Below are 26992 nucleotides of genomic sequence, written 5' to 3'. Positions count from 1 at the left end.
TTTCCCTCTCCACAACAATTGGTGCATAGGGCACCACATCGGTGCATCAAATGCAGTGTATTTAGATTATCTGTTACATGAAGGAAAAGTGATCAATGTTACGCTTCAGGCGCCAGTCCAGGGATAGTGATATATTGCAAAGAACCTTTAGAAATATTTCACCCCTAACCTTCGAAATTGGCAACTCGAGTATGGCAGACAAAGTCGCCAATCACTAAACTACAAGGTGGACGTATATATATCCATAATCAAAATAATACTCAGAGTCCCGATACAGACATCTACTGAAGAAATATTCCATAAATCACAACTTATGACACCAAAACAATTTTACGCTAAAACAATACTAACTTATAGATTCAAAAACTACTCTTACTCAAATGAAAGACATAACCCCCACAATACATCACATACAAATAATACAATCACTAGATCCTCAACACACAGGCAACTCAAACAAATACAAACTAAAACCACTTTCGGACAAAGGGATTTTGAGAATTATTCAATTAAAATCCATAACCTACTTCCACATTCTATTAAAACAATTAGTAATGAGAAAATGTTTAAAAGGGCTATAAAAAAATGGATAGTAGAGCTAGGTAGAAGTAAAATGGATTGTTTCATTCGCCCATACCAATATTGAATTGACTGCTCCACAAGTGTATAGATTATGTTAGGTTTTTCTTATTTTCATTGTGCGTTTTGTAATATAAATAATATAGATGTACATATAAAAAAATCAAAAACTAAAAACATCCAAAATGTCAATCAAAACTCTCTATTGCTCACTAGTTCGACCCCATCTAGAATACGCTTCTCCTATTTGGTCTCCATTCTACAGGGCTCATATTAACCATATCGAGTCTGTCCAACACCGTTTTTTAAGAAAAGTGGCATGGTTGCTTGGATTACAAAGGGGTAATTATTCTTATTTTGAAATAGAGCAATCTCTTAATCTGTCTTCATTGGAGAGACGTAGAACTGAGATGGACCTTATATGCATTTTCAAAATACTTAATGCTATAAGTGATGTCCCATCTCTGTTGCAATAAATTTCTTTTCATGTTCCCAACCGTGTCACCAGAAGTCAAAATCTGCTATTTATAAAATCTTCTAAGAGCAACTTTGGTTGTTATGCCCCAATGTCCAGAATGTGTAGATTAGTCAATTCATCACACGACTTGGAATTTTTTGGGATAGATCTTCCGGCTTTTCATAGAACTTTTTGCGACTAAACAGTGTGGGATGAAGTTGGATTGGCATGGTTTAGCTCAAAGTTTTTGATCTTTCGTTTTTTTTAATATATTGTATACTATTATTGTTTTGCCCTTGTTTGTCTTAGCTAAATAGTTTTATGTTCTTTTTATTCAGTTTCATGCATTTATGTTTCTTCATGTAACTGTTGTAATTGGCTTAGGCCGTATATATATAATAAATAAATAAATATATACCTTGTTTTTAAAACTGTCTGAATATTTGGTAATTATCTTCGTTTTTTTTTAAGTTAGTCTTCTTTGTGCATTCTCAAATGTAATTTAAAAAAAGTATTTTGTTAAGTGTCCTCGGCACGGTAAACCCAGTGAGGTCACATTATTTTGATTATTGGTCATAGTTTGTAGGCAAAAATATGAATAAATAAATATCATCGCTTGATTTTCTTTTTCAGAATTTTTAAGTGAGAATGCTCACCAAGTCACCGTGTCCAGGTGGATTAAGAATTCAGTTCTCTGTGTGGAATACAATCCCTGGACATGCGTTTTTTATTTGTTGGCCAAGGTAAAAATCCTGAAAAAGGAAAACGAGTATAGCTATAAATATGTCTGCCTCATTGTAAACTAACAAAGGTCATCACACATGCCATAGCCAACTACTATTCTGTTGTACTGAATTATGTAGATATTTATAACTCTTGTATTTTGGACAAAAAATCAAATCAATCTTTTGTTATTTTTATGTATAGTGAAACATTTTCATAACACGCCATGGCACCATCACTACCAAAATTTCTTTTCTTTTCGTAAATAGGCGGCTTTCGGCTCAAAGATTTATATTTAATGATCAAAAACATTCGGAGTAAAGTGCCACTCGAAGTAAACGGTTTAAAGCAACCTTTCTCTTAAACAGGTAATATAAGGTTATGTGACCTGGTTTAAGAACACACATGATGGGATAATGTTCTATCGCTAAGAAAATTCCGCTAAAATTCACACCTTAGTTGTTTACACTTTGTTTAAGCAATTTAAAGAAAATTCAAGCAAAACATACGTGAATCAGTAAATTATTAGGTTCGTTCTTCGTTTAGTTGTTGTGAAGTTTTTAGTACTTGAGATAATCTGTTGTAAGATACAATTTTCGTAATATTTTAAGGACCCCAAACACTAGATATTTACGCGTTACAATATTTTCCGAACAATTTAACAGTTTGCTTTAACGACTATTACGAAAACACGTGTTTTATAAAATTACCTTTTTGAGCAAAAAGTGTAAGTAGCCCATGTATTCAAACTAGTATGTATTAAAGTAAAAAGTTCCCCTTTTTTCAATAAGGAATAGGTCATCATTTGTTTTACTTATCTACTATTTAATCGTGCGCCTATTAAATCGAACATTTTGCATGGCGATTTGATGTAGGATAGTATACCTATTTTCATCACACTCGGTGTTGATAATAATAAAATACATTTATCTTTTTTTTATAAGTATTGATAAATAATTGTATGTTAACCACTTTTACCGACTTTTCCGTGTCTACCGGTTTCATGACGTTGCACGTCAGTGTAATTAGTATCCTGACGAAGAAACGGGTACGTCTCAAAACCGTTAGACATAGGAATGTCGGTTAGAGGTTACTTATTTATTTATTTTACAGAAACAAACAGTCGACAATGATATAATAACAATAAAAAGATTCGGGTTAAGGACAGACCAGCGAAGTTTCTAAATAAATATCATTCATACTAAATTGTGGTATAACAAAAGAGTGTGTTTATGTGTATTTGTATGAGAGTAAGTGTATGGGTGTATTTGTTTGTATGTGGGAGTAAGTATTCAGGTGTGCGTAAGTGTGAACATTATTAAATATCAAGTGGAATCGTATCTCAGCCAGAAAGAATCAGTCTTAATTTATTTTTAAATAAATAAATTAAGGGGCGTGTTAAATATATCAATATTTGAAAAAAAGGATTATAGTTAGAGGAAGAATGATAGAGGAAATGTATAATTATTATATATCCAATTATTCGTTAACATTTATTGAAACGTTTGTGCACAAAGTTGTGTTTTTGACCCGTTCATATCGGGTGTTCATTCAAACAATTACAATGCTTAAGATTAGTTTAATCCCGTATCTACCTAAATTCAAAAGCGGCTAGTTTATTTTTTAATTACTTGTATCTCTAAGTATGTCTCTATTTTTTTCTGCTTACTTTGATAGTCGACATGACACCGAAAAGTTATTTTTTTGTTTTGACTGATTTCTGGCTGGCATGTTTGTTTTGGAACGAATTCTAGTCGTCCTTTCAAATGATATTTAAGCCAAGTTTTCAATATAATTTACTTAAATTAAACTAATTTTATCGAATACACATACATCGTACGATAATACTGTATGTTAAATGAACTTTTTTTATGCATCATCAGAGACCCAATCTTCATTAACAATGAATGTTAAATATTATATAAAGTATAAGAGATAAAACATTTTTGAACATACCAATAATTTTTAAATAATTCCTTAAGTAGGTGCAGAATACAAGATATGTTTTATATCAACAGGAATAATTTCAGATCTGAAAGGGTTAAATATTAATGATAATCCTTTTGTTATTGAACATAATTTCTTTTATTCGAATAAAATTTCACGTATATCTACTTATTACGAAAAAATATACACTAACTGCAAACACAAAAAATGTCGATATTTAAAAATTAAATTATAGAATTTTCATTTGACAAAACTAGTCAACAGTATTTTTAGTCCTAATATATATAAAATATATATTTATATAATATTTGTGGATAAAGAAGATTGGCGTTTATTACAACAAAGATGAATTTGAAAACAGAAGAATTTGAGAAATATGGATACTCAAACATATGTAGAATGGGAAATGTTACACAGTATGTAAATCACATAAACAGCCAATGACAGATTATGAAACCTGTAAATGCATTCCCTTCACTAAAATGTTCTGCATTTATGCTGTAATATGGTACCTAATTCAGACAGTTTTTTTTCAATCCCATGAACTAATCCTGCTATCGATAAATAATCAGTATTCAATTAAAAATAATACGATACGATAAGAATTCCGTGACGTAATAAAAAAATGTTTTTCAATTTTATCTTATTCGACCTTACATTTTATAGAGGTAGTACATTTCAAACCCCAACAAATCTGACTGAGATTTAAAACGCGTTCCTCTCCATCGCGAATTGCCCTAGAGCAACCCACCCTCAAGTCTTAATGCAATTAAAATACATGCAAATATCCATTTATTTTGATATCGTTTCCAAGGAACATTGGGTAGAATATATTATTTTTATTATACTTCATTGAAAATTATTTTTAGGCATGTACTGGTAATAATTTCGTGAGACTTTACTTTTTCAGTCCAACCGTTGTGTTACTTTATCGGTACCTATGTAAATATGATGTTATTTATTAAATTTGTATTTGAAATACTAACTTCGTGGTTTTTTATTATAATTAAAATTAAAATGAATTGGCTTTGATTTAACTACATATTTTTTCATTCAATTATTGTTTGAAATTAAATAATTATGGGTATAATAAAGACGCTGGGTAAAAAGTTCTACATGATGAAAATAAAACATTGAAGTTAAACCAAGAAATCTAAGAAATTTAAAAAGCGATAAATCATTATTATCATAACTCCATGTCCACTCCCTAGTTGGAGCATATAGTATCCACAAAGAACCTCCATGCATCTCTTTCGGCTACCAGCTCCTGTGCGTCAGATTCTCGTCCCGAAGTTCTGACATAAACTGCCAACGAACAGTCAGCAGTAGACGTCCAGGACGTCGTGAGCCTGATGCCTTGTAAAGTAGACAAGCGTGGTTAAAGCTCTCTAGAGGCATCCGCCGTATATGGCCCAGCCAACCGTATCGCCTCCGCTTGACAACAGTTGTCACCGGAGTTTGCTGCGCCCGTTCTCTTATTACTCCATTCCCTACAAAGTCAAACTACTGCACACCCAAGATTCTTCTGAGACATTTATTCTCAAAACTCCATATTTTGCTGCTTCGGGCCCTAGTGAGGCGCCACGATTCGCATCCGTAGAGGAGAATTGGTGTTATGCAGGCGTTATATAGACGGTATTTGGTTTTCACTGAGTAAATATCGGATCTTCGACAGCCTTCATAGTTGAATATGGTGCCTGCTATTTCTAGCCGCACTCCCAGTTCTTTTTAAAAGCTGCTATTTTTGTAACTTTGTAATCTATATTCACCTACCTTAACTACACTCCACTCACTTACCCACGTATCCTCACACACAAAAACTCCCACACACGCACTTCTACATGTATTAATATCTAACTGAACTGAATTTTTATAATTGTAATTATGTAGAAAACTGATTTGGCTTTATTTTGTGTTTTTTTATAATGCTGTATATATTTTTTTGTATTGCTGTTGTTTTTCTGAATAAACAAAATTGAAAAAAACTCTACTCTACTAAATCTGTACTCCCAGGTATTTGAGATTCTCGACCCTTTCGATGATTTGGTTTGACAGAGTCAAGGGATTGTGAGAATCAAGGCTTTAAGTGTTACACAGTACCTACATGGGTTTTCGCAATATTGATTTTTAAACTAATGCACGCGGAGTACCTAATTAGCTTATCTGCAGTGACCTAAAGACCCCCGACTAAATCTTCAATTATAACCGTATCGTCAGCATACTTTTGGCGTGTTTAAAAGTCATAAATTATTAGAAAAAAGTGAAAAAATTTACAAATTAACTATATTTCTTATAGTGCACTCCTTTTATTTTATTTTGTTATTTTAGAACCACTGCAAATGATCGAATTTCAACCCCCCTTAATTCTCGCTCCATACCACCTGCACAAACACAAAATACTACTTAGCTAAAGACTTGATTTATTACATCCATATGTAAAACGGTAGCTCAATATAAATCACCTATTTTTAGATTACAGAATACCGGGAATGAATATGCATCATATTTTGATATATTTAGTTTATATCTCCCTAACTTAAAAAATAAAGTGACCAACGTGTTTTTATCAAAAAGAGCAAATCAACCTTAGGAAATTGGGTTGGAATAGTTATAACTTGATTGATCAATGTATTTTGTTATTGTTTAATTTATTTAAATATGCATGTATTTTAAGTTATTTAAATGTGTATAGTACGAGTATATTAATATATCGGTAGTCAGATGGCAGAAGGGACCATCTGTAATTTTCAAAAATGTTCAAGAGAGCTGAAGTACGTCTCAATTTCAAGACTTCAATCCACAAACTAAAATATATTAGTGTTGCTTTTTAATCATAAATTACCATTTTAAATGACGCTGATTAATTTTTTTTTGCTGCGTGTCTTTACTGAAATATTAATTAAAACTTTTGAAAACTAAAACATAGACCAAAATACAGATGGTCCCTTTTGCCATCTGACTACCGATATCATACTCGATTTTTTCATATTTTTATTTTTAAGCACTCTTTGTGCCACATATATGTAAATGGCAGAAATGCCGTTTATAAATAATTAAACGTTATACGATATAAATACTGTTGAAATGTTTTAAAAAACTTTACATACGAGTACCTTTATGCACTTTCAGTCAATTAAAATATTTAAAAGCCTAAATTATTTATGTGTGCTAAACAGATAGTTTTCAAATATAATATTAGAATGTGCATACAAACACAAACAAAAAATGTATGTTTTCTTGATTCACCGACATGCTCTAACACATTACAATATAGTATTAAATATTGAAACCAATTTATAAAAGCAGCTCCTAATATTTTCAAAGGGGACATTTTTTCAACCGAATTGAAAATTCAAATGCCCACTGACTTATAATAAATAGACACCTTATTATTTAAACAATATTTTCAGTTTGTCCAAATTATTCTTTATAAGGTCTATATTTTACCCCCTAGAGAGTTTTTTAGATTAACACGGTTGTATTTTAAACAGAGTGGAGATCATTTTGGAGCAGGGAATATGGGAGTTTAAGGCATTTACAGGGCTAATGACATACCTGTCTGGTTTTACATTGGCTGGTTTAAGTGGCAATTCATCATTGTGTAACACCGTGTAACATTCACTATGTTGCCTATGTTTTAACATCCATATTTCTTCTTGAGTTCTGCCGATGGTTCAGAAAATTCCTTGTAAGACTTATGAAACGTTTTTTTTCAAAGATATTTTATTTTATTTTTTATACTTAAAACGCCCAGAGGGCTTTTACTATACAAATGTTGAAGAAGTAAAGTTAATAAAGGTACGTTTAAAACATACAATGGAAGTTATTCAAAAGAATGCAAAATAGTTGTTATAAAGTGTAAACTAATAACTCGATGAAAGATACTGAAATAACGAAAATCAAAAATACACTCACATATTTATATAAACAAATATAAAAGTACATTTATCAATAGACCGTAGGACTTTTTCTCAGAGACATCTCTCATTTATCGTACCGAGAGTGTTTAATATTTTTGAAAAGCGTATTAACCCCTTGAGGACAAAAACTATTTTCAAGAAAGTAGTTAAGGACTGGAATGTTCTTAGTAAGAGGGATTTGAGTAGGAAACTCCTGATTTTAAGAATGTTTGAGTTTACTGTTTACCATATTCATGTGCCATATATATGTTTTTTAAATTTATTTTTTTCCGATCTTATATTTGTGGTAATATACTCATCTCCCTGTGTCAACTAATTGCTACTTAGTCCCATCTCAACACAGGACTTTTAGTTCTACGGAGTTGGGACTTATATCTCAAATAATGTACAATAAACTATTATATTTATTTATTTGTATTTATTTTAAAGCACAGTGCGCTCCGTGACGACCGAAGATTTCGAGAAAAAACGAAATAGAGCGAGATTATAGCCCTTGTGCTATCTTTATGTACTATTCTATTAGTACCCACCAGAGTGACAATACTCTGGTGTGGCACTCACCAAAATCAGTGAGAATTTAAATTAAGAATTTTTAAAACTAAAAACATAACACTATATATAAAAAAGATGGTTGAATTTGTTGGCATTCAGATGAAATCGCACCAATGGGAAGAACTGAGCATGATATTTAACAGTCAAAGGATATAAATAAATAATTATTTCACAATATTTATTTATTCAAACATCGTTTCATTATCTGTTAGTACCTCGCGACGCGACGCGCGACGTTACAAAATAATTTCAAGTTGTCACCCCCTTAGCACCGCGTAACGTGCCCCCATATTGCGGGCGCCCGCGCCGCGTCCCCTTATTGAAGATGTTTCCAGAATGTGTTCGTCACCTCCCGGTGTTTGCGAAGACATATGAAAGCTTTGAATGCGCTTCCAGATAAAATCTCATGAATATTGTCGCAGGTTGAATGCGAAGCTCTTTCGATATTTTCCTCGAAAGAATTTAAATGAGTATTATATAAGGAAATTGAGAATCAATCTCTTTAAAAGCCGGAAACTGACTGAATCATACTTTATTTAAAATATTGCCTTCGTTTTTTTTGTTGTTTGTAAAAAGTCACAAAAAATAACCCTTAGCCGAAATTGAATTCGGGATACTGAAATGCTACAATATTGTTGCAAGTTACACAATTGCAAGATATTAAAATTATAATGCTCGGTATTTCTGTATTTGTTTTGCTCATTTGACAATTAAAATATGAGAAAAAGCGTTTTGCATCATAATTACTGCAGTGTTTTCGATATTTTAATTAAATGATTTCAAAGAGTACTGAAGTTTGTGATATATCTCGCTCAGAAAACATCGTAGAGATATATCAGTGTTCTCCTAAGAAAGAGTGTGGTTAAACTGTATTCATTTACATTGTAAATACCAAATTTTTATCAGATCTGTTAAAGACATTTTAAATTTATCTCCTGCTTAACTTTCACCTTTTAATTTTACTTTTAATTTTGACTTTCAATTTTAACTTTTTAATTTTAATTCTTAGTTTTAACTTTTAATTTAAACTTTTAACTTTAATTTTAATTTAAACTTTTAATTTTAATTTAAACTTTTGATTTCAACTCTTATTTATACTTATTCATATGTATATCTACTACCTGCATCTAATTAATTATTGTTGTTTGTGAATTTTTACAAAGAAATATAAATGTTCATGGAAGCAGAGAGAGAGGGAGGAAAGTAAAGTTGGAGCTATACAATGTCTTCTCCCTTTTATGTACTTTTTATTTAATATTCATATTTTTACTTTTTAGAATTCAATTATTTTACGCTTCTTTTCCTGCATTCATAATAAATTAGTGTGAAATCTGTAATTGGTCTTACTTTTTAAAATTGTTCTTTTGTACCTTGTATTTACATGAAGACTGTATGATTTCCTTAATAAATAAATTACTTAAAATAGCCAAATTAAGACATGCAATAGGGGTGCAAAATAAGAAAGAAAGTAAAATAGAGCAGTGATCAACTGTATATCACATGAAAGCCTATTTGCTTTTGCGCTTATTTCTGTTTGTGGGTTTGTGGGTCTGGGTCTCGATGCACCCCCACGAGTCTCGAAACAGTTGATTAAACCCCTCTTTCTAACGGCCATGGCCGTCCTCACGCCTAACTACCTACATAGTCTATATATTCTCTTATCCGGACTGGAGGGCGGGAGCCTGTTGACCTAAAAGTGAAACAACTAAGCAAGTCATTTAAGTGCAGTACAGGCGCCTTGGGACACCAAGCCAAAGTAATCCAAGCGCGCCGCAACCTTCATGCATATTTATGTGTATGCGGTAAGCAATATTCTTGTCGTGGCCTATTTATCCCGTTTACTTCATAAATTTTACAACGTACAATTGACTTCAAACCCTCTGAATTTTTCAGCGAACAAAATGGTGGGTCTACCAACCTTAAAACACAAATTATATTTTAATACGTATTTTATGTACACTATGTGCATATTATTTTATGGGCTATTTTGACTCTTTTGTGATAATTTGATGTTTTTAATGTGCTCAGGCGAATAAAGAATACAGTTATGAGGGTGAATTATTTATCCATTACCTATATTTATATTACTGCCACCAGCCATCGGTTAAAATGACAATAGGGTCTTTTCAAGTAATTTTATTATTTTTATTTTTAAAAACGCAACAAATCACACTGGTAACGGTATTAATATTGTTTTCGTGCGACGTTGGATGAATTTTCTAAAAGGATTAAAAATATGCATATTTTAAATTACCCGAAAACGAGACATTTCGCGCCCTGTTAGAAAAACGGTACGAATGAAGTTTTAGCGCCAAACTTGCATGCAATGTTAATAAGAAGCGCAGTCGGCGGTCATAACGCGTGACGTCAAAATGACGTGATGCCAACTGCGATCCGTTTTACATGTGCTTATTTTAAACCCGAAAATTATAAATGAAAACATATTTTATTTACATCGATAGTTATATCATTAGAATCGTAAAAATCCGCTTTAAATATATATTGTATTTTTGACGTTATTCCCGCCTTGTGAATATACACTATTGTTCAAATACTCAGTCAAAGTGTTGTGTACTACAATATTGTATATTATACGAATACAAAAGTGTACCTTGAAGCTTCTGTACATCAAAATAAGACTTTTACTCCAATACGTGCGGAGTTTCACATCTCTAGGATATATTTTCCGTATTGAGCCCCGAAAGCGTCCATGAAATATACATAAGCCGTACATGTTCCGCGCTAAAGATTCCTATTCAATGATTTTTCAACGAAAACATTTTTAGGATTTCCACAGCAATATGATAATGGATTCTCGGAAGTAATTTAAATACCTTCCACGCTTTATGAATCCTTTGCGCTCAAAGCGGTTGGAACCAGAAATACCTTATGTAACCACTTTTTGTCGTCTCGCCTTCGATAACTTTTGTTCGATTAATTCTTTGTCTTGGGCGAGAGCTACGTTTAAACGTTTCGAGTAATTTTATCCAAAATTTCAATATATTTTTCTGATGAAGAAAATAATAATAATAATATTATTTACGTCATTGAATCTGTTTACGAATAAATTGGCGGAGATTTAGAATGTTAATTTTATTGATTTGAAACATCCGTAGAGCTTTAACGTGGGTACGTATATCAAGACAAATAATATGTATGCGAATACAGAAAAAAAACATAATACCCAAATATTTCAACTTTTTATCTGATGTTTTATTTTTAATTTATGTTACGCCTTTTATCATAATTTTTGGGTAATATTTTTTTTAATACATTTAAACTAGTAACTTGACTTTGCTTCGATTAATTATTGATGACGTCCAATCAAGTTTTAAAATCGTATAACATGGGTTAAAATAATTTACAAGATCTTGTGAAATATTTGACGTTATAATTATAAAGTAGTATAATACACAAATTAGGCGAAAGCTGTGGTCTAATTTTAAAAAAGAACGCGTTCTAATTTTCAACAAACGTTTGAACCAAAATCTGCGCGCGCATAAAAAATGTAAGCGCTCATCCTACGTTTTTTTAAGTCAACGAGCATTTGTTGTTGTTTGTGTAACTTTATTTACCGTCGGTTTCATTTGTTTCACTACACTTTTCATGTCTAGATATGAAAATATATACATATATATATATCTGGAGATACTGATTACCAATAAAATTCACCACGATCCATATCATTTTAGAAACACAATGTTGATTATTAATGGCAGAAAAATTTATGTTAAGTTGTCAGTAGTCGCGTAGTCACAAGATAGTTGGTTTTGTCAACTGTAAAACTGTCCGTTATCTGTCTGGGCGCTGAAAACATTTTATACTATTTTGAATCCCGGAAACTGCCCCGTATAAGGCAGCAAATAAAATGGCCGTAGATTGGCATAAGAATTATTGTATAACTGCACAAGATCTTGTACCATTTTCTGACCCGTACGCATTTTTTACAGCTTTATGTTTTAAAATATTATTCCAAAAAAAGATTTCGAAATATGAATACAGAAATCGATTGAACATCTATGTTCACAGTGCTTAAATAAATAATATGATGATAATGATAATAAACATAAATTAATGAAAACATTCAAAGCAAATTTTTTAAAATTAATGTAAACAGGGGAAAATAGGAAAAAATCTATTTAAACAAACCAAACATTTTGATCTGAATACAATTTATTTACATGTTTATTTGATTAAAATAGAAATCTATAAACTAAATAGTACCTTTTCACTGAATGTTTATCGTTATTTCATGTTGTATGGATGAAATAATTTAGCAATTCAATTTGAATCATCATTAATTTGGTCAATACAAGCTACTCGTACATATTCTACCACAACTGTTAATGGCAATATGGTGTTTTAATGTTTGAAAACTAGCTCTTTCGAGTTTCGATAGAAATAAATGATGATACAAACTATTTATATTAGAAAAGTAAAACAAAACATTTGAAATAATAATTTAATCAGAGACAATGAATTTAACAGTTGCGTTGGTTTGAGTTTGGTTTGCAGGATGTACCTATACACTATACGACTATTTATACTATACCGCACTTCTACAAGTATAGTGACGCTAAACCAAATTTGTCGATTTTATTTATCACTTGTACGAGTAATTTTTTGGATGTATAGAATTAATATATTTTCAAAGTACAAGTCAAGGATTCTCGCTTTGTTTTATTTTTTTTGAGAAATCAACAGTTCTACATTCGTATTTATAGTAAACAAACAGATATAGTGTATAAACTCAGAACTAATAACATATTTCCACAAAGTAAACAAAGTTAGTAAAGAAAATATATTACATATTAAATAAATACATATAAGTTTATACATATAAAAATGTTATTTTCATGTACTCGTAAATACTTTTCAATAATCAAAGAATTTTTTTTATTTTTTAAGAACATTTCCGACTGTAAACGAATTGTTTTTTGTATTTTTTAACGTGCCTTAGAAATAAAAATTTAGGGATTGATGAACTTTGATAAGAATTTAATGTTAACTTATTTTATATCGCTCAGTGTCAAGAATTTTTGGTAGGTAAGTAAAACATTGTCGACCTCGTGGTGTAGTGGTCAACGCAACCTACAATGCAAAAGGGCTCGGGTTTGATTCCTGACATTGTTAACACAAAACATTATTTATAAAGCTGTTTTTAAATTAGAATATTTTCATAGTCCCTGGACTGGCATCTGAAGGGTAAGATTGATTATCTTACCTCCATGTAACAAAAATGATCAAGATACGCTTCGATTGATGTACTAATGCAGTGCCCTATGCACCATCAGGTGCGAAAAGGAAATGATGATGATAAAGTAAAACATTATTTGCTCATAATTTTATAGCGTAACGTACAACGAAAAATAAATGAAAAAATAGGAAACAAGTATATTATATGTTTGAACATAAATAATTGTTAAAATTATTTCTGTTACAAATTAATCTTTTTTTAGTTTTTGTAATGTCATTTTTAAGAAATTTATTGAAGGCAAACAATCGTACTATTAAGTTATTTTAAAAACTGATTACATGACATTATGCATTACTGGTTGGCACGTTGTTAGCCTTAATTCGGAAAATAAATCGTTACTGAAAAAACCGTAAGTGCGTGAAAGTGATTGCATAAAACAATCAAAAGAATGAAAATACTTTATATGGCCATCAATCGGCTCTGATCACGGGTGTTTATTATCATCACCGTCATCATAATTGTATCCGCACCCGATTGCATCTGAATGCAGCGCATCTCGATCACTTATTACAATGATATAAGGTGATCAGTCTTACGCTCCGGGTGTTAATCCAAGGACAATTAAATATCCCAGTCAAAAGCCACATTTAAAAACGTATATTTCCAAGAATCAAACGCGGGACTTCAAGCATAGTAGGCGAATCCGCCAATTACTACTCTATGAGATGGACTTTTCTCAAGTCGATTTCCTTTTTCAGGATTTAACATGAGAGTAGCTTTTGAGTCGAAAACACTCGTCCTGGATTTCTGGTCTATTTCACACACAGAACTGTATTTTTCATCCGACCATATATACAAATCATTTTTAAAATACTACTTACCAACTTTAGCGTTTTGCTTTAAGGGTAGTGTGTTGCCAATAATGTCATTTTTTATTATTTTGTTTTCAATAAACATTTTCTTTTACAGTCACGACCTTGTGGAGCTTGGAATATCACAGTTCACGAGTATTCCGCAGCTGCGGAGGAGCAACACCATGCTGGGAATATTCTCCACACCTTCTGTCCGAGGGACACTCGCAAACAGTATACGCTACCCTGGAGGCTCAATACAGTCGTCGTAAGGTGAAGTCATCCATTTGTGTACCCGTATTAAAAAAAATAGTAGAGTCTTAAAACATTCATTATTTATACCCGTATCCTGAGTTGATCTTCAAAGCACGTTCAAGGTGAGGTCCTCAAGTTTTGTTGGCAGAGTAGAGTATGACATCATTGAGGCATGAGGAAACTTTCATCAAATTCTAGGTGAGTAATTCATAGAAATTTAATTTTCAACGTCATTTTCTCGATGCCGCGTGTGCGCAAAAATATTATTCACTATCTGTCAAAATAATTTGTCAGTGAAATGGTAAAGTGCCTTATTGAACCACCTTATACTTTACTCACGCAACTGTTATCATTGTTTTCGTAAGTATATATTTGGATTCAATAAAAGATTTAAGTGATGGAATTTATTCATGTTTCATTGCCAATAATTTTTCTGAGAAGTTATACCATGAACAATAGGGGACTTCATATACCTCTGATAATGCAATTAGAATTGCGTTGAGATTTTATGCCATCGAAAATTTACAGGTACGTCTGTCAAAATACTCTCGTTGAATTAATAAGTGGCGATGACTGGCAACTTAAATACAAACTTACTATTTTATCGGTGAAAATGACGATTTTATGGACAGATTGAGCCATAGGTATAATTTTTTTAATAATATTTGACGCAGACCTCAAAATTTGTGAGATGCTGTTCAAATTTAACGGAACCAACTCTGTAACGGCACGTTTGAGTTGAGGTGTGGACCGACCTCGACTCAAACCGGACTCACTATTTATATGATATCTTGGATCTGCACCCAAATCCTTTAATAGCATGCCAAAAACTGTTCGGGAAATTTCAAAATACTCCGAATACATACAGGAAATAATATATATGTAGATGTAAATGCAAATACACATTTAAAAAACCTACAATCTAAGCTATCTATGTTTAGTTGAGATTTTTAATAATATATTTAAATTTAGAATGAATTAATCATTGTATGTGCAAATTTTTTTTTTTAAATCTATTGTTTGCGTAAAAAATAAATCAATCGAGCTAAACTAATATTGTAAAATGTGTTCCTCGGCAACGGTTTTCTCAGTGAGGTGTACTTTGGTAATTCAATTTTGTAATTATAATTCAATGATACACTATGATTTGGTATACTTGTCGTGCATCTGGAGATTTGCCACAAAAAGTGGGTATCAGAAATACAAATAATACAAAATATAGCTATAAGAAATATATACGGTATACTAATGGAAACGCATGTCAAAGACATTTACAAACTTACTGACATTTTCCCATTTTTGGTCATACCGTGTTGCAAAAACGGTGCTTCAGGGCGTAAATAAAGACTCTTACTAATATTGGCTATACCTTCAATCGTGACGTTCACCAGTATAATACCCAACAGATTCAAAATATTCACGTACCTGGATCACGCACGACAAGGTATGGTCTAAAGCTGTACCTTGTTTGTAGTGAGTACAACAGGCTACCGGAGTCCTATAGAACGCCAAAAAATGACTATATTCATTTAAAAAATAACTACTTGAGGAGAGGTACGTGGAAGTTGAAATTTAGTTTAAAGTTCTTTTTCCTCGGATATTTCTTTCTTACTATATGTAAATGTTTAATATTAATTTTTATTATGATTTGTTTTCATTTCTTTGTATTATATACTTAACTTGCTATCTTATTTCAGTTTTATGTACATATATTATTACTTGTTATATTATATTACCATACCTTTATATAAATATTATTCTGTCCCAAAATAATTTTGTTGTAGCTCCTGGAAGTACAAAAAAAATTGTATGATTTAATAAAAAAATCAAAAATGTACAAAATAAATACCCCGATTTAAGAAAAAAATAAAATATTATGATCTCACCGGGATTTTAATTTGTTACCTCTAAGAAAAAGCCAGTATGGTGAAAATTTATCCACGAAGACGTTATTTCTCAAAGTTTGCAAAATTAAATATGTAATTTCAAATACCTTTGATATTTACAAATATTTCGTTTCATTTCATTTAAAATTTAAAATCAACCGCAATAAGTTGTCTTACGGGAAATTCTCTCATACTATGGACTGTTTGGCTTCTAGGGAATTTTCCGTCTAGATTTCCTTCATCAACCTCCCTCATTTCTCCAAACAATTTCAATTTTGAGCAGAAATTTGCAATACCAAGAATATAAAACAACTATTCTACACTTTGGAATATTATTTCATTCATTTTAGGGCGTAGATAATAGGTCAATGAAAAATACATATTTTTTTTGCTTTTTATAATAAATGCTTTATATAAAAAATATAATATCACATTGATAACAAAAAATTTCACAGATAGACATAAAAATAAAATGCTAATATAAAACTGAAACTGAAAAAAAAATGTATATACGTATTACATACATTTAAAAAATAAGTTTTTTTAATCTTCTTTTAGATCCACATATTTTGTTAAAATATTATACAGATTCAAATAATTCATATCTAATTTAATTTTATTGCTTTTAAGCTATTGAACAGTTATGGAGCTATTCAATTGTAGGATCGTTGCGTAAGTCTTCATTTAAAATATGAAATTTCTAGTACTTTATTTATTATTTGGCTAGATCTATTATTTTTACTAGGAAATAAGTGTTGGTGCATAAAAACATATTTAAGACTCTGCTGGCAATAAATTTCTCTTACGGCCTTACTTATAAGCGTGGTATAAAGTTACGCCTAGGCATAGTAGTTACATAAGGATGGGAATGTGATCCTTAGTCTACCCTTATGATAAGGGTGGTACTCTCATCCCTATTCTACCACTATGCCTAAGCGTAACTTTATACCAAGTTTATTAGTAAGGCCGTTAGATACGTAATAATACATATTTTTGATGGTTTTTTTTTCTGACTGAACAACGGGACAAACACAGTTACTTTAAATTGTAATGATAAAAAAACACATATTTTTAGTAAATCACTCATCTTAATTTCGGAATATTGATTAGATCCGAACAATTCAATTCTAGTCAGTGAACAATTATTCGCTTTCCCTTTGATCTAAATTCAATGAAGAACCTTTACTTGTAGTTCTAGTATTTCAATCAGTAGCTAGAAATATATATAGTTTTATATTAATCTACCAGATGATTATAACAAATTTAGAAACATTCTGTTTAACATATTACAACAGATATGAAGAACATTTTATAGAAAGGAACATGGACATCAAGGCAATTACAGGGCGTAAGATATATCTTTGGCTAATTTAAGTTGCCATTTTACACATCTTGTAACATTCACTGGTCCGAGAAGAATTAAAATTTAATAATACAGTATTTCAAATAATAATTCAGTTAGATGTGAATGTCACACGGTGTGTAGAGTGGCCACTCAAACCAGCCTAAGACAAGTCACAAGCCCTCTAAATGCTTTGACGTATAAGTTTTACAATGTTTTCCATCTCCGATGTCATATAAAAATTAAAATTATCTTAATAACTCCCTAGAGGGCTAAATCCAGTTCTTGTTTTCAAAAACTTCTACAAATTTAAAATATTGTTAACTGAAAAAGAATATAATGGTGACTTTAACGAAAATCTAAACCAGAATTTAAAGATAAAATTTTGTTACCATCTATTATTATTTTCCCGTATTTTATTTTATTTCATTAACTTTTGATAAGTGCGTCTTTATTCTTTATGAAAGCTACAAAGCAATGCTATTTACAAGAACAAGGTGCATAATTTAGGAATCTTTATGCCTTTATCATGGTACAATACAAAGGTAAAATTGAATGTAGGTATGCAGAAAGCAGCCAGACCAGGTTTTTTTAGAGATATTGGTGTTATCGAGTGCAGGTCAATTCTATGTTCTGGTAAAAACAGCCAGGCCACTTTGATACAAAAAACTGTAATATTCACCTTCTGAAAATAGTGTTCATCACAAAAACGGCATATCTCAATTTGTAGAAAACGCCCACTAGGAAAATCTTACGGTATGGATGCTGATGGGAAGATTAATGCCTCTAGGAATCTAGTTTTCTAAAATTCATTAATTTATTATTTAATATAAAATGAACTCATTACTTTAAAAACACCTGTGATAAAAATGCGTTGTTTTGTTAATACAGAATGTCACCCCATACATTCAATGTTTGAATACAGTATCATTCAATATTAGATCTGGCTGTTTTCTACAAAGTGCATATTTTAGGTTGTGTGGTCATCCAGACTTTAAAAAATCACCAAATTTCCTTTAAAATATAATAAAATTACTTTTAGTTTCGTTTCGTCATTTCGTTTATTTTCTTGATTTTATTTAAAAGTCTAAAATATTTCTCCTTATCGTTTTTTATAGATCTTTATATATTTTTATACATAGTTTTAAATATTATTACGGATGTTTAATTTCTTTAAGGTTTATAGTTATTGTTTTCTTCGTTTTTTTTACTGGCTCAAAGTATTTCTAATACCAAATTATTATTTTTTCAATAATTTTATAACTGGTAATAATTTTTTTAATTGTTCATCTTTTTTAGACATTCTCAATTTGTAATTTTATGATTTTGTTTTAAATGCTCTGTATTACTTATAATTGTATTTTCGTGTATGTATATTTAACTGTATTTGTAACTTATATGTAAAATGCACCAAGTGCTGTTTATTTCAATAAAATAACAAATTAAATAAATAATTATTTACAATTAAGTACCCTAATGTAAGGTTGGGGTTCATAGTCCATAATCGATGACACTCAAGAAAAGAAAGAAAAGAAAGCAATGTCATCGTTGTCTATAGAATCCAATACGACATACAATGCAACTCTAACAGTATTGCACAAAAAATCAGGAGCATCGTTCTGCAGTACATTCATATCGTTCCTACCATGAAGAAATTAACTACAAAGGACCGTGGCTTATAAAGAGACCACAGGGCGTGGCAATGCCAGTCAGATCAGTTCAATCCAGCTCGGCGCAGTCACTCAGTTCCAGCATGTAGTTCAAGTGCAGTCTCTTCAACCCATCATCGCCGTAACACTCGCGCAACACAATTCACTATTTATTAGCCAAGTAATAAATTTGCATTAAACAGCAACCTCGTGTCTGTGTATAAAATAATATGTTGAACATATAATGACACAATATACATCAGAGTTTCACTAGGGCTGTTTTTTTTTTTTTTAGTAAAAAATAAATATTTGCGTTTTCATAGTTTCCCCAAATATTTCAATTTTGGTGCCCATTTTCAACGAGTTGTAAACAACTCACTTCTAGAAAATGGAAATCAAGTTGGGGTAGAGTGGGGTTTGAACCACGAATCTCTGGCCCGTGAGTCCGAAACACTAGCTACGGGACCACAACCGCGGCTTTCTACAAAATGCAAATCTTAGGTAATGTTATCAACCAGACTTTAAAAACCCTTCAAACTGTTGTGTAGATTTACTTTTTTCAAAAAAGTGCTATTTCAGTTTTACTTTTCTATAGCCGGCTGCTTTATGCATAACTACGTTAAATTGTTCTTACCCTCCCTCTTGTGTTTCTAACATAATAGACAACACTGGCGCCTTTCTGTAGTTTGCTATGCAACCTTCATAACCCAGTTTGTTCTCTACCAGCGTAGGTATAATGTTATAAAATATTTATGTAATCGTGCGTCGCGTCGCGACGCTCGGCATCTGTGCCTCTGCGTAGTGTGAAATATACGTAAAATATGATCTCATACATAAATACATAATAAACCACTTAAACCTAAAAATATGTATTTAATAATTATCCTTACATTACCTTAATGGTTTTCTTTGTGTCCATAAAACCAAATTATTTTTAACTTCATCGATTAGTGATACAGTAGAACTCCATTTGTCTGAACTGCAGTCATCCGGATTCCAAAATATCGTTATCAGGAAATAGAAAACAAATGGGATGTTATAATAATTACGCTTGCTGGCGGAGTGTTTCTTCTTCAAACCAATGAGGAAGTTCAGGTTTTTTTTGTTGTTGATGGATTATTAAACTAAGCCTTAAAAACCTAGTTTAACTTTTACTTATCGAATACAATACGTAAAAGTTAATCTGATAATAATCTGCGTTATGATTTTATTAAAGTTTTGTATTTTTGTAATTATTACTCGACGTCTGAAGTTCTCTTCCCCTTCTTCTCAGTAAGTTCAGCTGATTGGTCAGTTGACTTCCATAAACCGGAAATCAATTGGTTAAGAACTAGTGACGTAGTTCAAAGTAGTTCGTTTTTATTAAAATAATTTTTATTATATTTTTCATACAATTTCAATAAACTTTGCCGTTCAATTTAATGCTCTAATTTTTACCGCGCGTTAGAATACATTTTTTATTTCCGATTTCCCGTAGGCTTGACCTTCTTCATTAACCTGCCTGTACATGTTTAAGTAAGGTTTTATGTAATAACGTCTGGTACTCATTAATCGAATAGTTGGGAGTTTTACTGAAATTATTAATTTAAAATTGAGGACCAATTTAATCGATCTCGCCACGCTATAAACTTCAAAATCCATTTTTAAATGTCTGTTTTTCCCTTTACAGGGTTCTAGCCATGACTCGCACGGCCCCCGTGTACCAAGTGAAGTGGCGCTCCAGGGCTGCTGTAGGGGGGCCCGCCCCCGCGGCTGCAGCCCCCGCGCCCCCTGGCCCCCTGCCGCCCCCCGCCACATTCCTTACCCTCGCCGTTCTCCTACTGCTATGTTGGAGCCCAGCGCAACGCTCATAGCTCGTATTTAAAAATATAGAATACCAAGTTTCAACAGAGATCAGTCTGAATTTTCCGGAAATCAAAACAAAGGAGATTTCTCATTTTATTTCTTATGTTAATTTGTGTCAACAATCCGGGAACCCGGGACCTCTAGCATGGTAGACTAACGCGCCAACCACAACACCACGAGGCGGACATATCTCCACTCGGTTTTCGTTTTTTTTCAGGATTTTTATCTGACAGTAGCCATCGAGTCGAAAGTACTCGTTTAGACTTCTGGTTCTATTAAATATATCTACTAAAGTGTATTCTTAATCCGTTCAAACACAGAGAGTGTGGTTAGCGCGTTTGCTCACCGCGCTAGAGGTACCGGGTTCGATTTCTGGGATGGTAGATACGAAATATTGATTGAAAAAGTGATTCTACACTGCAGTATTTCATTTTCATGATCACTTTACCTTCATGTAACGGATGATCGATACACGCCACATTTAATGTACCAATGTATTGCCTTTTGCACCGTTAGGTGTAGGGGTATGATGATGATAATAGTGTCGGAAATCGGATCCGAGACTTTTTGCTAGATAGTGAAACGCGCTAACCGCTACACCACGAGGCAAACAAAATGCGTTTTTCCACTTTTAATATTTCACCGTTTCTGGACTGGCAACTGAAGCGTGTGTATATTATTATGTTCTTATAATTCACCCAAATATTTTTATTTTGGCGGGCATTTCCAACGATTTGTAAATAACGCACTATGAAAAAATGGGAACTCTGAACTCTGTGCGAGGTCGCAACACTAACCACGGGACCACAACTCGGTTTACCTATTTCGTATTTGAACTCGGAATAGAGAAATATCACGTTTTTTTTACATTTTTAAAGTAATTAAAGTCTATGAAATACTGTCCAGTAAAAAAAAAATTTTTTTTGCTAATTATTAGTAGCATAAAAAATATTTTTAAATTTGTAATTTTGAATTTACGCATAAACGGCAATTCCATTGGCCACGCCCCTAATTCGTCAAGATTCATGTTTATTTGTTCCTCCCATTGAAATTTCCGTAGAACAATTTCATGAATCTTGACGTTACAACAACACGTCGCGTTTTTCTACTAACATATTTTTATTGAATTTCTTTTTTACATTTATGTATGAAAACATTTCTCTACAATATCCATGTTGATTTTGAAAATACAAGTTATTATTCTAAATCCATTTCATATATTTTTATCGGTAATCGTAGTATGCGATATTTCCCTATTGTACGAATGCAGTGCCCCATGCACATTTAGATGCAGATAAACGAAAGATAATGATATTTCGAAATAATATCTATGCATCAATAGAAAAATTGATAAATTATCATTTTTAAAAAGTTTTTGAAAAATTGTTTATAAAAATGATTTCGTATATTTATTCGTCAATTTATAGTACCGCTGAATACTTTTCTGTTTTTTTTTTTCATATTTATTTACCGACCGGTTTCGAACCTGCACAACCTTCCGGTTCAAGGTTTAACTTAGTACACTATACAAAATCAACTAAATCAATTGTTTTGGATATCATTAATCTTCACGAAAATGGATTATAAGTAATTATGTTGTTTTTTGTTGAACACGTGTACTGTGTAGATAACACTTATGCATAGTTGACAAGTTAGATTATTTTCATATAAATTTTATTTGATAATAATTCGACTGATAAACCCACGACCCTGCTAATACGATAATGGCCATAATTGCAAGCTTAGCTAGTATTGTATATGTACATACTTAAATACTTATTTCTGAAAAAACAGCTTATGTATTGCTTTTAATAAATGGACATAATTATACTGTTTTTTAATTGCAATTTGAAAATGCAACGCTCAACAAATCGGCCATTTAAAAAAAAATTCGTAGGGAATGCTCAAATGACTGTTATATACGTGATGTGTTTTAATTACTAATGTAATTTTACTTTTGAATGTTTATTACGACATTTGTTTACTTTGAAAATTATTGTTACGGTAGTGATTGCCTTTTACTAAAAAATACACAAACGAAGTAATAAAAACAATAGTATTAGTAACACACAAAAATTATCTGTAGCAAATCGAATTGATGTTTACACAACATAATAAATTAATGCTAAATTCAAAAAGAGAAAAAAATAATATCAATTTGAATAATATCAAATAATCTTCATTTTTAAAAATTTCTATCAAAATTAACTCATTAATTTACGTTTTATAATTATTTTATACGTTTATGTATTTTATTCACCGCTTGAATGCAGAACTATTCTTTATGTCTTACATCAAAGATTTTTAAGATACATGGCATTGTGTGAATAAAAGGAACCATTTGTTTGTAGGTAGATCCACAATATGGATGATTTTAATTAATCTGTTTTGCGCAGAAAAAAACGAACTTTATATTTCACTGTCTTATGGTATATAAATATTTATTGTCACAAGAAATATTAATAAAAGTTTTAAAAATCTTTAAATCACTGTGTATTGGCTATAATAAAACGTGTTAATAAAATATGTAAGTAAAAATATATATATTGTCCTTTATTGTATGTTGGGGTAAAAACGTTTAATGTATAACCAATGGTAGTTCTGCATTTTATGTGTAAAATTGTATATATTATACAATAAAGATTGTTTATATTACAAATTCATCGCCTCTAATACATAAAAATATTTTGATGAAGTTGTGTGGGCTGAATTGAATTATTGCTGTAGAAAACTCAGCGAAACCTCATTTTGTTATGTTAAATATAGCTCACAAAGGATTCATTTGTTTTACGAAACAAGTGACACGATAACCACATTAATCATGACATCTGTATAGGAGCATGAAGCAACAGGAGTTATGGTTGTGCTTGAAAAATAAATATCGTATTTTACTGAAAAAAACAGGAATACGTCGTTCCGCGTAGTGTACAGAATAAATTAAGCTGAGTACACACCCCAAACGAATGTACTGTATTGTATAGCTGATCTATGTATAATGTAATACGCACCTCACTCGCAAATCACAATTTCGTGACTTGTCTATGATCCAATTGAACTAATGTTTGTAAATATTGTTTTTAGGAAGGTATCAAATTTTTGTACACACTAGTTTAATAAAGTAGAAACCGATGGTGGCGCATGTTTAAGGCACATTCAAAATGTGAATTGTTATGTTTTAAAGGAAATCTGTTTGATGATCGATACACTTGTATGAAAATTATATTATCGCGAAACGTTAAAAAAATATGTAACTTTTTGTAGATTTTTAGTTTGTTTTTCAAAATAAAATGTTTGAATTACCTTGGCTGTATTTTTCTTGTTATTCCAACGTTTTAATAAAAAAATTATTCATATAAAAACATTAGATTTTTTGTGAATATAATATATAATACGAGTAATTTGTAGAATTTTTCGATAAAAACACGCACGCTATTTAGCCGCAAAGGCAACCAATTGACATGTACATTTGACTGTACATTTGACCGCTTTTATGAACGCCCACAAGGTCAATCATACTTACGCATTGTTCATTACCTTCTCGTAGAGATTTTTAAGGATTTCCTATTTTTTTCACTCACTCACAAGAGATCAAAGTCAGAATAGAGATGGCGCGAAACTGCTTTTTCAGGATGCGTGACCTTCTTTGCAGTAGAGACTTTAATTTAGACCTCTGAATGCGCATTGCTCGATGTTACGTCTTATCAGTACTTTTTTACGGCGTCAAAACACTTCAAAAAAGATCGAAGCCTTTTAAATGTGGTGTTACAAGAAAATATTTAAAAATATCCTGGGTGGACAGAGTCAGAAACGATGACGTTCTCCGATGGATGGAAAAGGATAAAGAGGTTCTAAAGAACATAAAGAAAAGAAAACTTGAGTACTTTGGGCATGTGATGAGAGGCAAAAAATATAACATTTTCCAAGTCATTCTACAGAGAAGGATTGAAGGAATACGCATTGTAGGTAGAAGGCGCATCTCTTAACTGAAGAACTCGCGTGACTGGTTCCATTGCAACCCTCAGTCCTTGTTTAGGGCAGCTGCCAACAAAGTAAGAATTGCTACGATAATTTCCAACCTCCATCGGGGAGAGAAATAATAAGATAAAGCTATTTTTCATTTAAACCCCTTCATTTATAAATATTTCATATTTTGGGTTCTGATTCCTGACTGACAGCAACTAATATCGTTAACTAGTACTGTTAACGAAAAACGAATTTCATTCAGTTTTATGAATTTGAAAGTATTTGAAAAAGGATAGGAACATGGAATGGATGCCTACCTTTAATATGATCTTAATGTTCTTCAATTTCTAGCACTGGATGACAAAATGAATTATATAAAATATAACAATGTTTTCCACGACGCGCTAAGATTCCAACGAGTTTTTTCCCGATTTTATGTGAAGTCGAAAATGTTGTTTGGTTTTTGTTCTAAATCCGAATCTCCTAATTTTGAATATCTTCTATCTTGATGTTAGGTAGGTACCATAAGGTTGGGTCAAAGGAAGGATGGAAACAAAAGGTAATCGGCCAGGAATAGTATTGATGAATGCTGTTATTTACTTAACAAGTACTGTCCTGACTGTTTTTTTTTTGTATTGAGTTATCAAATAATACATTGACATATTACAACAGAGATAAAGGTCATTTTAGAGAAGGTAATATAGAAGTCTAGGCATCTACAGGCCTAATGACCTGTCATTCGCACTTTACACATTGTGTAACATTCACCATTTTGCCCGTATTTGAATATCTATATTCCTTCAATCCTTTCATCTATTGATGTTTTTGAAGTTAAAAGAGCTGAAACCTTTATTATAACCTTAATATCCCTCTGATCCATGAAGAAATCAAATTCCTAGGAAGCTGTTTGAATTAACACATTGCAACAGAGATTAAGAACATTTTACAGAAAGCAATATAGAAGTCTAGGCATCTACAGGGCTTATGACCTGTCATTGGCTGGTTTAAGTGGCACTTTACACACTGTGTAACATTGGACATTCTGCCTATGTTTGAACATCCATATTTCTTAAATTCTTCCAACTGTCAAATATAACGTTTTGCTACATACGCAGGTATATCAATTTTTGCAGAATGTGATAAAATTAATACTAAAAATAAAATTTCAGGTGTTGCTTATGCCTAGTATGTAGGTAATATAATTCAATCATATGAATCTCACCCACATAAATAAAGGTTTCTCTCTTTAACTCAAAAACATCAACAAGTGAAAAAGTTGAAGGAATATAGATTATAGATGTTCAAATATGGGCAGAATTGTGAATGTTGCACTAATAATTATTACAAATAATATTGTCTTAAAATCGTGCGATATACTTTTATAAGTACAAGTAGTGGCCACTTTCATCTGAAATTCGTCTGATTGAATTATATCACCTACATATTAGGCATAAGCTACGCCTAAAATTTTATTTTTATTATTAATTTTATCACATTCTGCAAAAATTGATATACGTATGTAAGAAAAACGTAATATTTGACAGTTGGAAGAATTTAAGAAATATGGATGTTCAAACATAGGCAGAATGTTCAATGTTACACAGTGTGTAAAGTGCCACTTAAACCAGCCAATGACAGGTCATAAGCTTTGTAGATGCCTAGACTTCTATATTGCTTTCTGTAAAATGTTCTTAATCTCTGTTGCAATGTGTTAATTTAAAGAACTTCCTAGGAAGTTGATTTCTTTATGGACCAGAGGGATATAAAGGTTATAATAAAGGTTTCAGCTCTTTTAACTTCAAAACATCAACAGATGAAAGGATTGA

At 31.6% G+C, this 26992-nt stretch overlaps 1 protein-coding gene across 2 annotated transcripts in view; it reads left to right on the top strand.

The window, feature by feature from the left end:
• The window catches only part of LOC148281809 (uncharacterized), a 376481-nt gene extending 353931 nt beyond the window's left edge, over positions 1-22550 (top strand). Inside the window, exons 16-17 of one of the 2 annotated variants that reach the window (XM_088226083.1) lie at positions 14345-14499; positions 21028-22550. In XM_088226083.1, the coding sequence (XP_088082209.1) occupies positions 14345-14499; positions 21028-21211 (339 nt within the window). In that variant the 3' untranslated portion in view covers positions 21212-22550. The remainder of the gene's footprint in view (positions 1-14344; positions 14500-21027) is intronic. The other variant, XM_088226082.1, reaches the window with a different exon arrangement.
• The last annotated feature ends 4442 nt before the right edge of the window (positions 22551-26992 follow it).

This window comes from Micrasema longulum, unplaced genomic scaffold (assembly GCF_059751315.1).
Source record: "Micrasema longulum isolate JH-2025_06_02 unplaced genomic scaffold, ASM5975131v1 h1tg000406l, whole genome shotgun sequence".
Lineage (NCBI taxonomy): Eukaryota > Metazoa > Arthropoda > Insecta > Trichoptera > Brachycentridae > Micrasema > Micrasema longulum.
Note: the sequence above shows the minus strand (reverse complement) of the source record. Positions and strands in the feature narration are given on the sequence as shown.